General features: G+C 38.2%; 1 protein-coding gene across 1 annotated transcript in view; it reads right to left on the reverse strand.

Annotated features, from left to right (window-relative positions):
• KIF20B (kinesin family member 20B) overlaps positions 1–17,299 on the reverse strand; it is a 40,169-nt gene that overhangs the window by 4,555 nt on the left and 18,315 nt on the right. The window contains exons 19-30 of the mRNA XM_068139709.1: positions 16,145–16,307; positions 10,539–11,742; positions 9,978–10,116; positions 8,823–8,945; positions 8,268–8,328; positions 7,507–7,632; positions 7,118–7,245; positions 5,960–6,115; positions 5,000–5,176; positions 4,285–4,449; positions 2,159–2,278; positions 469–672 (exon numbers count right to left, since the gene is read on the reverse strand). Of these exons, the coding sequence (XP_067995810.1) occupies positions 469–672; positions 2,159–2,278; positions 4,285–4,449; positions 5,000–5,176; positions 5,960–6,115; positions 7,118–7,245; positions 7,507–7,632; positions 8,268–8,328; positions 8,823–8,945; positions 9,978–10,116; positions 10,539–11,742; positions 16,145–16,307 (2,766 nt within the window). The remainder of the gene's footprint in view (positions 1–468; positions 673–2,158; positions 2,279–4,284; positions 4,450–4,999; positions 5,177–5,959; positions 6,116–7,117; positions 7,246–7,506; positions 7,633–8,267; positions 8,329–8,822; positions 8,946–9,977; positions 10,117–10,538; positions 11,743–16,144; positions 16,308–17,299) is intronic.

Below are 17,299 nucleotides of genomic sequence, written 5' to 3' on the forward strand. Positions count from 1 at the left end.
GGAGAAAGAATCAAAAGGAAGTGGTCTTGAAACTTCAAAATGCACTAATTAAGCCCAGGATCTTAATCTGTGATTTCCCATTAGAAGAGATTATAATTGGTATCAGTGCGTGCCTAAACCAAAAGAAGCAATTTGATAGAAGCGATCTGTAATCTCACACATCAAAGCTGGAGACAAAAGCATATGGTACCAGCAGGGAGAGAGAAATGTAAAATGCAAAGAGAATGTGCAAATCCAGATCCCGAATAAGCTATGACCTTAATCAAAACAAGTTGGAGATCCACTATTTATTTGCTGGAGGGGGGTCCACTATTTACTTATCTGTGGGAGGGGAAAGAGGTTTAAACATACCCTAGGTACGTCCATAAGGTCTCAGAGTCACAAGATAAAGGTAGAATCTTAACGAATTATCAGAGTAATGCATTGAAGAACTGCACAATACATTGTGGCAGTTGTTCTAGGTCATACCTCATCCATCTCTTCACTCTTCCTTTTCTTTCTTGGCTTGATCACTTTAACTGTAGATGGCAAGGTACTGCCCTCGTGCTTCACCTCCATCTTATTGGGTTGCAAAGGTGTGAACTGGATTTCCATCTCTGGTTTGGGGAATCGACTAGTTTTGCCATTTTCTGTGGACACTTCAGAAGAGTCAAGGACAATTTCTGAATGGTCCTACAAGCATAAAGAAATCAAGAAGTGAGTCAAAAACCCTCCTATAACACGTCCCTCCCCCATGGATTGCAAAGTAAGCATTCCATTTTCTGTCTGCCAGCTTTTGGACCACTTACGAAAACAGTTCTGAAATCTACTTCAACTATAGCAGAGTTTAAAAATAGTAAATATTTCTACCTACAACCACAGAACTTAGTTTTCCCTGATGATCTCAGTCCTGTACTTTTTTTTCAAATAGCTTTCCTGAGAGGCAGACAACTAGTCACACTTTCACAGCTGGCAGTAGTAGAATTTTCATAGTTTTCTTCATCTTAACTCTGCTGCCCCTTAGATGTAAGTAGTAACAGAAGCTTGAGAGACAAAACTATAATCTTTGTCTAGCTTATCTTTAGGGGGCACTCCCTTCCCTTTCTACATTAGGAAAGTTAATTGTGTAACTAAAAGTCCAACTGACAAACCATAAGCCATGAGCTAGATTCAGCCTGTGAGAGAATTGTATGTGACTACGTTGCCTGGAGGAAGAACAGGAATTCAGGAATCACCATTGTCTGAAAGCTGAAGGACTTGTCTTGTACCTACTTATAGCCAAACTGCAAGATCAGCATAGCACCCCTGGGATGGAAAGATCAGTTTGCAGAATTCTTCCTCCGCAGCACTTACCTTCAACCACCCATTCAACCCTTTCTTTTTTAGTAAAGTCAGCAAGAAAGAGCTGTGGTCTCCCCATTTCCTGCATCTAGCCAGCAGCTCAACTGCTGCCACAGAGCATACAAAAATTAATTCAGTAACTGTTCAAATGAAAACTAGAAGACAGGCTACTGAGGCTGTGCAGGTGGCTGCTAGTACTGCTGTTGATCCTGAAGGGTACCTTCTCTCAAAAGTGAAAATGACAAAAGCCCATGGAAAGCCAAAAAGGTATTCACCCTCTTTGACAGGCTCTGTTGGGATCCTGAGTGGAAATACCAGCACCACTGAATTCCCAAGAATGAAGTGGGCTAATAAAAACATTTTTCTCTATTACTGCTACTTCATGAAAGAGTTAGCACTCAAAAAGTTACATATGAATGGTTAGAGTCATTAGCTAACAAAGCTACATGCAAGAATCCTGCAGTGGAAGAAAGCAAATCCAAATTTGTCTTGATATTGCTCATCCGTTTAAAAGGAGCTGATTAGGTGTTTTTTTTTGTGGTGGTGGTATTGGTTTTGTTTTGTTTTCAGGTGACTTCTCACTTCAGAAACATCAGAGAGGTAAGTTTTCAGAGCACACAGTTGAAGTAAGATAAAATTATTTACATAATTATCTGCGATAGCTTTTATTTCTACCAAAAGCCACTAATTCAGGTGCTCTGATCATCAAGAGACATTTGCAGAATTAAACTTTATAACTGTGCAGGATACAAACAGGATACAAATTTCTTCCCTATTTCACATCTAGTAAAATCAATACAGCTGCGTAAAGTTTTCAAATATAAAGTTTTGTACCAACCTCACTTAATGAAGAAGCACTACTAGGACATTGAGATAATGAATCATTCTCTTTAACTTCATCTTTTACTGGAATAGCTTGTCCAGTTAAAGGATTAGTCCTGCTTTGGTTTTCTGTCAACTGTAAATATTTAGAATAAATAAAAATTATGTCAAAAGAGTGAGTTTTCTAAAGTTACAGCACAAAAACTTAAGTGCAGACAGCTAATGAACACCTGAACTGAAAGACAACACAAGTTTAAGGCAGCAAAATCTACTCACGATGCAATCATAAAACATGCCCTGCTAGGTCTCACCAACAGTTGGTCCAGTTCAATATTCTACCTCCAAGAGTGCTAAAAGAAGGTGCTATTTAAGGACAACCTGTGTGGATCCTGGTCACCTTGTCACCTGTTCACTCCGTCATCTCCCAGCAGCACTCTCAGTTATTGTGTTACAAATGCACTTCTGCCTAATCCTCAGAGTACCCACATGTGAATACATTTATTGATTTCTACTACAATTTTTTCTAATCCCTGTTGACAGTACTTTTGTTTCCACCACCTCCAGAAGATCACTAGCTACTTCATATAGGAATGTGTTATTTTAATTTCTTTAAAATTATTTCCTAAGTTTTATCAAATGCTGCCCAGGGTTTGCAGGATGTTAAGGAGGACAGCTCTGCCTTCTGTTCAACCATCACAGCCATGACTTTGTAAGCCTCAGCTCCATAACCCTCTAGGTTGCCTTAACCTCTCCTCACAAGGCAGGAGACATTGCCTTGATTACTTCAGTTGTTGTTCTTTATCTCCACTATGCATTTCCTGAAAATTATTTGACTCTCCCCTCATTCACTTCAACTTCAACACAAGCTTGAACATAGATTTCACCTCAACATGAGGAGAAACTTCTTTGCAGTAAGGGTGACAGAGCACTAGGACAGGCTGCCCAGAGAGATTGTGGAGTCTCCTTCTCTGGACACACTCAAAACCCACCTAGGCACATTCCTGTGCAGACTACCCTAGGCAATTCTGCTTTCACAGGGACCTGATGACGTCTGAAGGTCCCATCCAAACTTTAATGTACTGTGATACAACCTAACAGTTTCTCATATAATAATCCTGTTAACAGGCTTTCCTTATTCATTACATCAAACATTGTTACTACTGGCTTCAGGTATGTACTTCAGTACCAGTTTCTCACAATGATTCTTCTCTGTAACTAGTTTTATAGCAAAATAATTTTATGCTGCTATTACAAAGCCATACAAAGCAGTAACCCTTGACAGAGCTATTCTGTCCTCCTTTACAAATCACAAGCTTGATCTATAAGGTACTAACTGAACTGATGAAGTAGCAAGAAACTAGCTGAACAGTCTTATTTTGCAGTAGTGAGGAAAGAGACGAAGAAATGCCTTTCGGCATTTAGTCCAGTCCTGCAACAAGAGGAGAATTGCATTTTCAAGCAGCTAGAGAAGGGACTGATAGGAAATGTGTCCAGCCCTGTCCATCATTAAGTAGTAATGGAGCCACATAGCATTAATTCAACTTAGCAAAAATATCTCATTAGATACTGTTCATGTAGCACACAATGGTCTAGGGTCAGATTCAGAAGTCTCAGAACAGTTGCAAGCCTTTGAATTTTTGTCCAGGAAATACGAAAAGTATAGCATAAGTTTCCACCACTGTTTTGGTTTGAAGTGAGATGAAAGATACTGCTTTTTTGCCTTGTGAACCCCTCCTTGGGCTTGCAGCTTTTGTTACAGAACCACCTCTATTACCAGACTACAGGTTCTATCACAAAAGCTAGGCTGAAATGCCCTTGACACTAACAAACTGAAGTGACACTGTAAATGTCATCAAGTCTCTATAACCTGGATTAATTAGTTCTTTCTTCATGAACCTAAGTTCTACAATGGAGAGAGAGTTGTGGCATTCTAGTAACTGAAGTATTTTTATTTTTCTGAAACATTATGAAAGGCAGAGGAGAAAGAATGAAGAACAACTCAAAACTGAAGATATAGTAAAAGAAGGAAGAACTATGGAAATTACCTTTCAACAACATTAGGAATCTCCTGAAATACATACATGTTGAAATAAAAGTTAGCAATAATGTATAATTCATATACACTTCCTATAAGAAACATACCTCTTTATTTACAGACTGATCTATTTCATCTTGTCCATCTTCAGGTACAGGTACTTCTGCCAAGGACTGAAGGTGTCCATGGTTAATATTTTGCCTCAGTTCCTTTAGTAAGCAGTCTTTCTCAGCCAGCTGTTTTCTTAGCTCCTCTATATCAGTTTCCTTATCCTAATAAACACAGCAAAAATTGCCACAAATGTTAGAATGGGGAAAAGAACTTAATGTATAAGCAACAGTACCATTACTTGGTAGTGTAAGTTCTAGAATTGTAGGCTAAACCAGTCAGATATCCAACAAAAAACCCAGTAATTTTATGTATGAAGTCGAAAAGGTCTTTAATAGCTTGGGAAGGGTTAATGCAAAAGTTTTAATTGCATTCTACTTCTGTAGAGCTACAAGAAGTTCACCTATTTATAATGAAGTCTTTGGTGCTGTGAAAAAGGCAGCAAATGTGAGTTGTTTTGGATTTTCAGTTCAACTATGCAAGATCAAAACAGACTACACTGTTTTTAAAAGCTTTGTTTCTTTGAAAGCAAATTTGTAACAGTAGCTGAAGCTTCACCATATTCAGTAGTTCAAATGAACAAAAAAAGCTGCAAAGTGTTTAAGAGCACCAAAAGAGTGCCAGTATAATGTTTTAAAGAATTAACAAACAACAAAAAAACCAACCACCCCAGACACAACAAAGGAATAATCACACAGGAGCAAGAAAGATCACCTTTTCTGAATCCTGTAGTGCAGCCTCTTTCAGGTCTGCTATTTCTTTATCCTTTTGTATCATATTAGAAGCCAAAGCCTTGAGTTGTATTTCCAAAGCTTCTACTAATTGATCTCTTTCTTCACGCCACTTTTGAAGACTGCTCTCCTTTTCTACCAGCTGTGCAGTAAGTCTTTCCTAAATGGGAATAAAGAAGGTTAGAATTGAACACTGCTACATTGCCTTAACTGTTATGATAGTTTGGCTTTGCATAATTGACAATATTTTATGGGCTTACTACACTCACAAGCCAATGTGAGTTAAAGCTCACATAAAACTAGTTTGACTACAAATATGCAAAGGCAAACCATGCTTCAATTCAGAAATCGTTTTTTTATTTACACTTACGCTATTTGCAAACAATTTTTGGTAAGAACCACCACTCCTCCTTGCTTGCTTTGTGATTTTGCTTACTTGAGACTTGTTAGCAATAAAGCCACAAAGTCATCCTAAGCTACTAACATCCAGAAAGTCATTGTTAACTACTTCCATATTGAAACACAGTTTCACATTTTACAAATTCATAAGAATTTCACATTTAAGAAATTATGAGCCTGATGCAGTCCAGTGAACCACAACGCATGAACCTTGTTATTAACTATCAGTAGACTCTACTTTGAGAGCCTGTCACTAGCATTTTGACCAAGTATTTTTACTTCATATCTGGAAAGAAGCTTTTTTTAAGTCACCTCCTACTTGCCTTTTCTGTTCCTCCTAAAGTCTCATAGGCTTTTTCATTTGTAAACCTTCTATTCGTCCCTTTTCATACTGGGAAGATCTCACCTAGGTCTTGCCATGCGCTTAAGTCAGGCAATTTTGACAAAGGCCAGCTACCCTCAAGCACCCACACTGTTAAACACTTGACATGAGTTTTATTCTGTACTAGACTTACACCACAGGACTTTGACAGAAGTCACTTACAATTTCTGCTTGCTGCCCTATGTGACGTTCTCTGCCCTCTGCAAATTTTCGTATTTCTCTGTTGCGATGGCTCTCAGCTTCTTTTACTTGACTTACAAGTCTTGCTTTTTCCTCCAGCCATTTTTTCCTATCAGACTGATACTTTGCCTGATTTTCCTAATTTAATGAAAACAGAAATAGCAGACAGATTAAGCAAAGTCCTAAAATCTAGATTACCATTAAATGCATTCATTTAGAAAAGGTAAACAGAAACACTTGCATAGGTTTAATCCAGCATGTTCCCAAGTGCAAGTGTTATATTCTCATTTTCTCTTCCCCATTGAAAAAACATTAGATCTTTTCAGCACTTCTAACTCAGACTGGCAATTTTTCATGGAACACTACTTATTTTTCCCCTTTAAAAATGCTATTACACATATATAACAAACCCTCTTAAAGTTAGACCGAAAAGTACAGATAAAAGGGTCTGTACAGTTTAAAAAAAAATCCCCTAATCTTTTATACTGCCCTACAGGGCATGTTAGAAAACTTCTAGCTCAAGACTGAAAGGCAAAGAATGTAACAGAATTTGAATGGTAGACTGAATAGTGCACACCCAAGAATGTAACTTCTATCCACAGCAACTTTGTCTCCTTTTCTATCACAAGCTAATATCTTGTCAGGCACAAGACATTCTCCCACACAAGACATAAGGCACCAGAAAAGATGCTTGGGAAAAAAGGATTACTTTCTAATCCAAGGAGAATTCATGGTAAGTAATTAGCCTAACAGAAAGGCCTTACAGGGCATACAGTAAACAGATTTTGAAAGAGTTTGATTTAGTTGCCTAAGCAACTGACAGAAGAGGTTCAGAAGAAATATTGGAGTTGTACCAGTTAAGATAACCGTAAGAGGAGCCCACATACAGAAGCACCGCCCATGGTAACGCAAAACAGTGAAGGGTGTAGTCCACCATGGGGCATCAGTGATGCCACATATTAGAAAGACACTGCATCTAGACTTTGCTACACTCATGAACTGCAGCTTTTAGAGTAGGCTTCCTTTACAAGTGTAACAATTCGCTGTAGCCCACACTAGCTCTTGAAGATAGCAACACAAAAAACATAGATCCCTAATGGAAGTTATGGCTTTAAACCTAAGTACATCATCATATTTTACCTCCAGTTCTTTCTGCAATTTCATTAATTCTTCATTTTCATTTTTCTCCTCATTTTTGCTCTTTTGTTGGCAGTTACTGTTGCTCTGGTTATCCAGCTCTCCATATTTCTGCTTCCATGCTTCCAGTTCTAGTCAGTACACAACATGAGATTATATAACAGTTTCAAATGCATATTTGACCCTACTCACATCCTTCTACTAGTTACTTGAATTTATTAGCTGTGACAGAAAAGGGACAATGGAAGCCTTTAATTGCTACAAGTTTGTTATATACTACATGAAATTAATACCTAGTTAACAGTCAGCAAATAAAACAGAAATTTACAGCAGCTATCACAATACATCCAAAACAATTATGGCCCCTTGCTATATTCCCATGGAGAGATTACCTTGAACTAATCTGTTGGTCTCTTCTAATTTGGCTTCAAGCACTTGATCTTGTTCAATCTGAGTCTGTTCCTGTTCTTCTAACGTCATCCGCATATCTTCAATTATTTTTTCCTTTGCGTGTAGATCTGAAGGTAATAAACGGACAGATGAAGCCCCTCCTCACGCCCATTGTTTTCTCCCAAAGTGCCCCCATGACAAATTGTTCCCATTTCCTGAGGTCCAAACTTCCAGCAGAAAGAAATAGAGCATCTCTACCAAACTACCCAAAACCAAAATTCTTAACAGATATTTATCAACTTGATGTAGCTGTTTCATTGCTAACATCAACGTATGGCGTGTATTATATGAACAGCTAACCCTTGTTGAACTGATGAATTTTTACCAAACTTGCCAGAATTGCTCTTGTGGTAGTTAATGCTTCAGTGTTTCTTGTTAAAAAGGCCAAGTAAATTAGCAAATAAGTACAGCAAATACACGCTTTCTCTGAAGCTTGTGTCTTATACCAAGACTATTTCTTTACTCTTGAACCAGTCCTAATTCAATAAAACTTAGTTTCTGAGTTAAACACTTTAATGACTAGTTTGAAGTTCTCAGTATTTTAAACTGTAAATATACAAGTGTCTCTGAAGTCATTAACAAGATAACAACTCATTATGTTGCCATGTCAAGAAAAGCCAACACCCCAATAAACAAAACAAAAAGACCGGCCTTCCACCCCACCAAAATCCTCCTAAAGCCAAGGGTGTTTTTTTTTCCTGACCTTTACATGTTTTCTCATACTGTTTGGTGATTTCGTCCAATTTCTCATTCTTCAGCTGCTCCTAAATACGACATTGAAAGCATTTAAAGAAAAACCATTGAAAGAAACAAATATTCATGCTAGAAATTAGTAGCTTTTTTTGTCTGAGCTTTAACAAGTACTGAATGCAGTATTTAAGAAAAACAGTCCAGAATAACTAAGTTTTCCTATATAAGGCAGCATTCAAGCTGATTGCAAAAAATAAAATAAGAGGTTTAGAGAAAAATATGTTAATAACAATGTCTAAGTGCCATTAATCAGAATCAGGGTATCTGCAGGTATCAAATGTCTATTTACTAAGCAAGTTATCCTATTTAAAACAATGTGAAAGTGCCCTGCAGTAAAATGCTCTTTAAAAAAAAAAAAGCCTCTTTCATTCATGCATTAGAACTAATTTCACTTAGCTACTCTTGTTTTGCCCTGATTTCTCTCAGCTTTCTCCTGTTGCTTGGAAAATTTGCCTCGCTAATGGATTAGTTAAAGTTATGACCAAGTAACATTAAGAAAATAAGATACTTTTTGAAGCTGCAGGATTGTGCGCTGTTTCATTTCCAGTTGTTCACTCAAGTTGTTTTTAGCATGCTCCAGTTCATTAATTTTATCCCTCAGGGATTTCTCCCCAGATCGCATTGTGGACACCTGCAACGATTCACAAAGATGGCAAGCAAAACTAACATTAAGTGATCAGACTTACAATCCTTGTAAGTTATCTAAATATCCAAATACTCTAAGAGTCAAATTTTTACAAGCATCTTAGCTCCATCTCAGGGGTTAGAAAAGATTATCACACATCTTTTCCAGAGCAGGATTTTCACCGTACAAGAAGGTGTTACATTTGGCTGGGAAAACAACAAACTGAAAGAAAACCTAGAATGCCTAACCAGGAAATAACCTAATCAAACTACAGGATGAGTTGTCCTTTAAGAAAAAATAGGAGTTTGCTGACACCTGATCCCATCCAGTCCTTCCTTCTTCTCAAATAGAGGATACACACTGAGTGTTGAAAAGGATAAGGTCCCTCAATATTAAGCTGCTAGGAAAGATGTCAATATATTTTAAAGGCTTAACTTTCAAGCCCAAACTCTTGCAAGTCTTCTGAATTTCAATGATGTGATGACATCTTAACATATCAACATTTCAAAGTTGTGATATCAAGTAAGTTCTAAGAAATCCTACTACTTGGTAACTAAATGCTAGCAATTAAAATCCATTTAAAGTGATTCCTTTTTCATTTGTTCTCCTCAAGAGAAAACATAGCTCAGATTTTCTGATTAACCAATCTTTTCCTCCCAGAGACCAGTATTTTCCATAAATCTGAGGCTCTGGAGCCAGCACAAGTAATGTAAGGCTACTATTGTTATAAAGATCATAGGGTCCTTCCCCATAACCAGATAAGCCATAGTTGTTCACAAACCTCTTTCAAGTGTATAAATAAAATGCACTACCTCTCTGCATTATCTATACTAGCCTGTGTTTTGACACATGGTCCTTGGTCTACAGCTTCAATAGCAACATAACTTAAGATTCACTGTTACTCTAAATACATGACTGAAGATAGCCTTATGTATGAATCACTCCTAACCATCATAGCTTGAGATTTGTGAAAATAGGTTTGAATAACAGAACCTCAAGCAATCTTGCAAAAGAAACGTTTGGCCAATGGTTACCAACCTCTTTTTGTACTTGCTGAATTTGTTTCTTAGCATCAGCAAATTTCTCTTTCAAATCTACATATTCTTCTTCTTTCCTCTGCAAATCTTTTTTCAAATTCTGGACAAGGGCAGAGCTCTCAGAAAGATCTTTATGTAGTCTGGTGTTAAAAATGAATATGCACAAATTAGTGTTACACATCTCAAAGAAACAGCTTTCATACATCAACTCAGACTCTTTGATGAATTTATTCATTAACAGAACCTCAGATCAATTACAATCTTAGAAGTTTTACTTTTGGATTTCATCTTCTTTCTATGCAAGTAACAGTTTCCTCCCATAATAGTTCCATGTGACTTAGGTATGTTTGACAGACTATACAAACACACGAGGAAAATATAATCAGCAAAATATGCAAATAAAAAAATTCAAGTAATGCATTAAGACTGCCAAGAAGAAAGGGTTTGGTTAATAAAAGCTGATAAACATTCAAATGCATTACATCGGTTTATTCTGATGTTCACAGAAAATAGTTTTAACTTATAGCCCTTAGAGAAAGAGACTCGTTATTTCATTACTTACAATGCTACAGATTGTGTGTGCTCATGCTCAGTTTTCTCCTTTTCCTGAAGGGACCGTTTCATACTCTCCAAACTGTTCATGAGCTTCAAAACTTCCTCCTTCCAATTTGCTTCTTGATCGTTTAATTCTTTCAGTTTTCTGTCTGAATTGGCACATTTCTCTTGCAAAGATACTTTATTACTTTCTAGACTTAAAATAATAGTTTCTTTCTCATGAAGGACTTCTTCTAACTTCTTTATGTTGTCATTTTTAACTCTAAGAGTTTCCAAAAGGCAATCAAGCTCTCTGATTTTTCCCTTGTAACTGGCAACTTCTTCCTCAAACTGCGCAATTACTCTGTGATCCTCTGCAGCCTGCTTTTCAAAATCCTGGGTTTTCTTCTGGATTTGCTCTTGCAACTGATTCATATTATCTTTCTGCTTTATTGACTGATTTTCAACCTCATTTAATTTTATTTTTAGTTCATTGTTACAATTCTCAGTATCATCAAGCACCTTTTTTAAGGCTTCAACTTGCTGAAGTAGTTCCTGAATCCGCTGACTTTTTTGTGAAGAGGCCTTAATAATATTTTTGCATTCTTCCCAAATACTTTCAACACTACAGTGAAAGGAGCACTCCTGCCTCAGATCTGCTGTAGAAGCAGTTTGGGACTGCACACATGCAGGACTCATTTGACCTCTGTCTGGTTCATCTTTTTGAGAGTCTAAGGAATCATTTAGATTAACAAAATCAATATCCATAGCATAAGTCTCTGAATGACCTTTATACAGCTCATCTACTTTGGACTGCATTGTTTTAATTTTTGAAACTTTATCAATTATACTTTTTTTTGCATGTTCTACTTCATTATTTAGCTCAATAATCCTTTCTTCCTGTTCCCTGTTTATAGCTTTCTGTTTGTCCAATTCTGAAACAAGCTCCTGACAGTCAGTTCGACATTGCTGAAGGTCTTCACTTAAGCTGGAAGCCCTTTCTTCAGAAGCAGAGATCTTGAGATGCAAGTTTGTTATCTGTCCACTGAACTCTTCATTTTTGTTTGTTTCTTTTCTGCATTGGTCTTCAAGCGCAGCTAGCTGACCTTCCAAGGTTTTAATTCTTTCCTTCAATGTTGATATTTCTTCACTGTGCTCAGAAGTGTTTCTTTTCACATATTCAGTTCTCTTTTGCTCTAGAGAATCCTCTTCCCAACTTGCCTTTTTATCTCCTAAAATACCAAAACACAAACACCCAAAACATAATTAAATGCTCCATACAGCTCAGGTTGCTTAAGATCAGCAATACAAGTCATTAGCAGTACCAAATAGCTATTACTACATGGAAAACAGTTGCCATGTGAAAGCCACACTCTCATATCATACTGCTTTTTGAAATCACAGAACTGCAGAAAGTCAGGGGCTGGATTAGACCTCGAGAGATCATCTAGTTCAATTCTCCTGCCAAAACAGGATCACCAATGCCAGGTCACACAGGAACTCATCCAGAGAGGAAGATTCCACAACCCTTCTGAGCAGCCTGTTGCAGTGTTCTGTCACCCTCAGTGAAATAATTCTTCCTCCTGTTCCCATGGAACTTCCTATGCCTCAACTTCTACCCACGTAAAACTCTGAATGGCTTAACATGCAATGGATGCCTCAGTCTTCTAGACCTAGTTTGTGGCAAAAGGTGTTCAGGAACCTTAAAGACTATCTCATCATTGCTCTATTCCAGCATTCTGCTGAGGGACACGGTTTGGTGGTGACCAGGCAGTGTTGGGTTAATGGCTGAACTCTTAGAGGTCTTTTCTAACCAAAACAATTCTGTTTCTAGGATTCAGTGATTCTATGATACTATTAGCATCTCTTCCTAGCAAGTGCCCACAATTCATATGTGGCTCTGGTAGCTTCTAATTTTATTTCACTCAATAAATTCAAATTAACAAAAGATGAATAGAAGGGGGGAGGGGAAAACAGATCTTATTTACTTGCTTTGAGTGTCAAGTTGCCTCAGCAGACCCATCTAGCCAATCAAGGAAATGTCTTTGATGGCTCCTCTGAAACATGGCTCAAGAGCTCACATTTTCTTTGACAAATTCAGATCCTCCAAATAAAGGGAGAAAATATACATGTCTAATACATCTTTAAGATGCTCTTTATCCATCCTGTAGTATGTCTCCTCACAAACTTGTATTTTGATGAGGCATTGGAACATGTTGGCTACCTAGGAAAGTCACGGAGCCCCCATTCCTGGAAGCGTTCAAGAAATGGCACTGTGGGACATGGTCTAGAGATCATGGACATGTTGGGTAGAAGGTTGGACTTGATGATCTTAGAGGTATTTCTATCCTTATTGATTCTACTCTGCACCACTAGTAGAAATATCTAGCTAGATTTACTAATATCTGTGAGCTAAACAAAATTTGGTTACATTTAGTTTCCACGTTTACTGGTTCAACAATCTCTTTAATACAGCCAGCAGTTTCCCATGGTATGTTAAGAAAAGCAAAGATATCATGTTTTCCTGAGAAATAAAAAAATAGTTATATAAATACATTAACAAAAGGAGGACTAGGGAGAATCTCCATCCATTACTGGATGCAGGAGGAAACACAGTGACAGAGAATGGGGAAAAGGCTGAGGTGCTCAGTGTCTACTTTGCCTCTGTCCTTAGCAGTAGAATTAGTTGTTCCCTGAACACCCAACTTCATGAGATGGGAGACAGAGAGGGGAAGCAGAATGAGGTCATCACCATTAAAGAGGAGACGGTCAGGGACCTGCTACACCACTTCAGATGCACACAAGTCTATGGGACAGGATGGATTACATCCAAGCATACTAAAAGATTTGGCAGATGCGCTCACCATACCAATTTCTATTCTTTACTGCAAATCCTGGCTATCTGGGGAGGTCCTGGTGGACTGGAAGGTAGCAAGTGTGACACCCATCTACAAGAAGGACCAGAAGGAAGATGTGAGGAACTATAGATATGTTAGTCTGACTACAGTCCAAGAACAGATTCTCTCAAGTAACATTGTGCACCCTACAGAGGGCAACCAGAGGCCCAGTCAGCATGGGTTTATGAAAGGCAAGTCCTGCAACAAGATGACTTGCCTAATGGATAAGGGAAAGGCTATGGATATTGTCTACCTGGACTCTCATAAAGCTTTTGACATGGATGCCCATGGATTTCTTGTGAAAAACCTGGCTGGTCATGGCTTGGAGGAGCACATGATCATCTGCTGGACAGCCAGGCCCAAAGAGTGGTGGTCAATGGAGTCAAACCCAGTTGGTGGCCAGTCAGCAGTGGTGTTCCTCAGGGCTCAGTATTAGGGCCACTACTATTTAAACATCTTTAATTCCTTATCAGGATCATTGATAGAGTGCACTCTATTAGGAGCTTGAGGGTAGGAAGGCTCTACTGAGAGACTTCAACAGACTGGATCAATGTGCTAAGGTCAATAGCATGTGCCTCAACAAAGCCAAGTGCCAGACTTGAGCCACAACCACCCCATCCCATAATACAAGCTTGGGAAAGTGTGGCTGGAAGTTCTCCAGGACAAAGGACCTGAGAATTCTAATCAACAAGTACCTGAATGAGCAAAGAAAGCAAGTGGTATTCTGGCTTATATCAGAATGATGAGACCAGCAGGAGTACAGATGTGCTTGCCCCCCTGTACTCAGCCTTTAGTGAGGCTGCACTTCAAATACTGTATTCAGCTTTGGGCAACGCAATACAGGACAGACATTGAGGTGCTGGAGTGGGTACAAAGAACAGCAACTAAACTGGTGAAGGGTCTGAAGAATGCATCTTATGAAGAGCAGCTGAGGGAACTGGGACAGTTTTGTCTCTACAACTACCTCAAAAGACAATACAAACAGGCAGGTGCAGGTCTCTTTTCACAGATAATTAGTGATAGAACAAAGAATAGTCTGAAGCTGCACCAGGGTAGGCTGAGGCTAGACACTAAGAAAAAAATTTTCACCAGAAGAGTAGTCAAGCATTGAACAGGCTCCCCAGGGAGCTGGTTGTATCACCATCCCTGGGTGTGTTTAAAGGTGGTTGAAATGTGGTGTTTAGCGGCAAACTTGGTAGAGTAGGGTTAGTGGTTGGGGTCTCCTCCAACAGGAACAGTTCTATAATTTATACTCAGCATCCCCTTACTTTTACAATGAAGCTAAAAAACAGTCTCAAGTTCTCCAGCTAGAATTTGGGACCTTCCTTTCCTTTTTACAATTGGTTTCTAAACTAGATAACAATTTGTGTTACAGAGCTTCCATGTAAGGGAATTTAGAAGTGAGGCAGATGCTTTGCACTGATACTCCCAACCATGCAGCAAAGCAGGATGAATACTACTACAAGATACATAAAATTCATTGCAGAAGCTTTTCATGTAGGAAGTAACAAGAACAAAAAAATGCCCCACCCCAAAATATGGGATGCAAGTCCTAGAGAAAGTACAAAAAGCTGAACTTCAGGACATAGTAACTCATTCTTGCAAGATAAACTGGTCATAGGTCACTAGCATATCTAAATTCTACAAGAAAGGTGGCAGTGTAGCTGTGCTCATTATTCTATTATACCAAGTACATGTAACATGACTGGTTAAAAGTGTGTGTGTTTTTACATATATAAGACACAATAAAATGTATTATGGAGCATTTAGTAACTCAGTTTAAAAATCACATGCCTTATTTTCAACACCCATAAAAAAAGACATTTTAAATGACTAAATAGCTTGCTCTTACCAACAGAAAAATTTCAGTGCTACATTAATTAGCACTGTTAGTCATTCACTTTAAAATTCTTGTTAGATAAAAACTATCACTTCTTTTGGGGGGTGGGATGGAGCGAGTTCTTTGTTTGTTTGTTTTATTTTGTTGGGCTTTTTTTCCCCTTTAACAAGCTTTATGAAATTCACTACCCACTGCATACAGACCTTGAAGGTCTTCAACTGCAAGCAGTTTATGCATCTCATTCTAAAAGGACTGGTAAACTCACACAAAGCAAGTAAAACAAGATGACTAGAACTGCATACAAGACATGCAAAATACGCCAACTGTGGACTTCATTTTACTTCCATTCAAATGGAAAGCTTTTCTTCTTTGCTACCACTGTCACCATGCTGGTGTGTTCACAGCATACAAATAGAATGAAACATCAAGTTTCACAGCACATACTATGGAAATGAAAAAGTGACTGTTTAAGCCAAAAGGTTGTCAATGGCTTGAGAAAACACAACAAATGAACCACCCCAGGAAAAAACCCACCCTTACAAGAACACACCACCAAAAAAACTTGAGCAGGAGATGCTACTCTCATCAGAAGTCCAGCAAGAGTAAGTTTGGTAAAGAAATTGCTTAAGAAGCATGGCTCAGTCCATAAGTATGTTGATGGGTGAGAAACAGCAGCAGAAAAGGAAATCTAAATATTTTATTTTAAACATTTAAGAGCAAACAGTATTAGGACCTCCTGCAAAAGAAGATATTTACATCACAGTTATTGCCATTTACAGGTCAATATAGATCTATTTTCTCCTCATAATGCAAATCTTTACACTTCAACTTTTGCTTCTGTTCTGAAGCAGTCAAGTGTTTTTGGAAGACCCCCTGCTGAGTAGGGGTAGATTGTACCTTTCTTTGCAGGTGGCTCTTCTGCAGTAGGCTTATTTTCAAAACAACGTTTTCTTCCCACTTCCAACGCAGTGTCCTCACAATCCTCCAACTGGCTGCTTTCATCCACTATGCTAGAGTTGTTTTTCACCAACTTTTTTTTAATGGACGCTACAGTCTTGTCCTGCATCAAAAGAAGATTACTTTAAAGTTTTACAAAAGGAGCATTTATTTTTAACATATAAGCATATGAAATATTACTATGCAGGTCACACGTATAACAGTTGTCAGAGGAACAAGTCAGTTACAGGCCAGTTATTTAAATCAAAAGCAGACACCTTCAGATACTAATAAGCACAGTGCTTTGCACTGTACAGAAAGCACTGCAAGAGAGTAGGAAAATACAAATTTAAAGGGTTGCATGTAAGCTTCCAATGTCAAAGGAGTTGATGAAATACCCAATTTCTTCAAAGAAGAAGTGGTCAGCTCTACAAGTTCCTCACTTTGCCTTAACTGGTAGAGTTGCAAGCATTAACTGCCTTCAATAAAGCGACAGATAATTTTTGTCATGACAGATCTGATGCAATTTGAAAGCCCAGTCAGTTATGTCACATACACTTTAGTCTACATCTGGCTAAGATTAAAGTTTCTTTACTGGCAAGATGACACATGGGCAAGTCATGCTGGTTGCCAAGAACGAATTAGTGGTCATGTTTTGAGTTTTGTGCCACAGTCTCATGAAAACAGCAGACAGTTGGAGCTTTGCTCTTGGAAGAGGTAATAGGAAGGAATCACAGCTCTTGGCACTCTCAGAGTATTCATACTATTGAAAGGCCAAGTTGCTGTGGAGCACAGAGAGGGAACAGATGATGAAGTAGAGTTAAAGTCTTATCTTTATAGTAGATGAGAGAAATAGATCATCTCATCTAAAATTTTCTCAGAACTACTTCAGGTTACTAGACAGCAGGCTCAAAAAATAAAACCAAACCAAAAGCCTAACTGTGTGTTCTCATTTTTATGAACTGTATAGGTTTAGCTGAGCTACCCTTTCAAGCATTCACCAGCCAGCAGTACAATAGCGAGTTACAAGTTTTATTAATAACATAAAAGGCGGAGATACCCTGGCCATCCACTCTTAGTTCAAACTGTTGATCTGAACACTCACCATTGTTCTTT

This window comes from Melanerpes formicivorus, unplaced genomic scaffold, assembly GCF_026170545.1.
Source record: "Melanerpes formicivorus ecotype bairdi unplaced genomic scaffold, bMelFor1.0.p_v2 SCAF_6, whole genome shotgun sequence".
Lineage (NCBI taxonomy): Eukaryota > Metazoa > Chordata > Aves > Piciformes > Picidae > Melanerpes > Melanerpes formicivorus.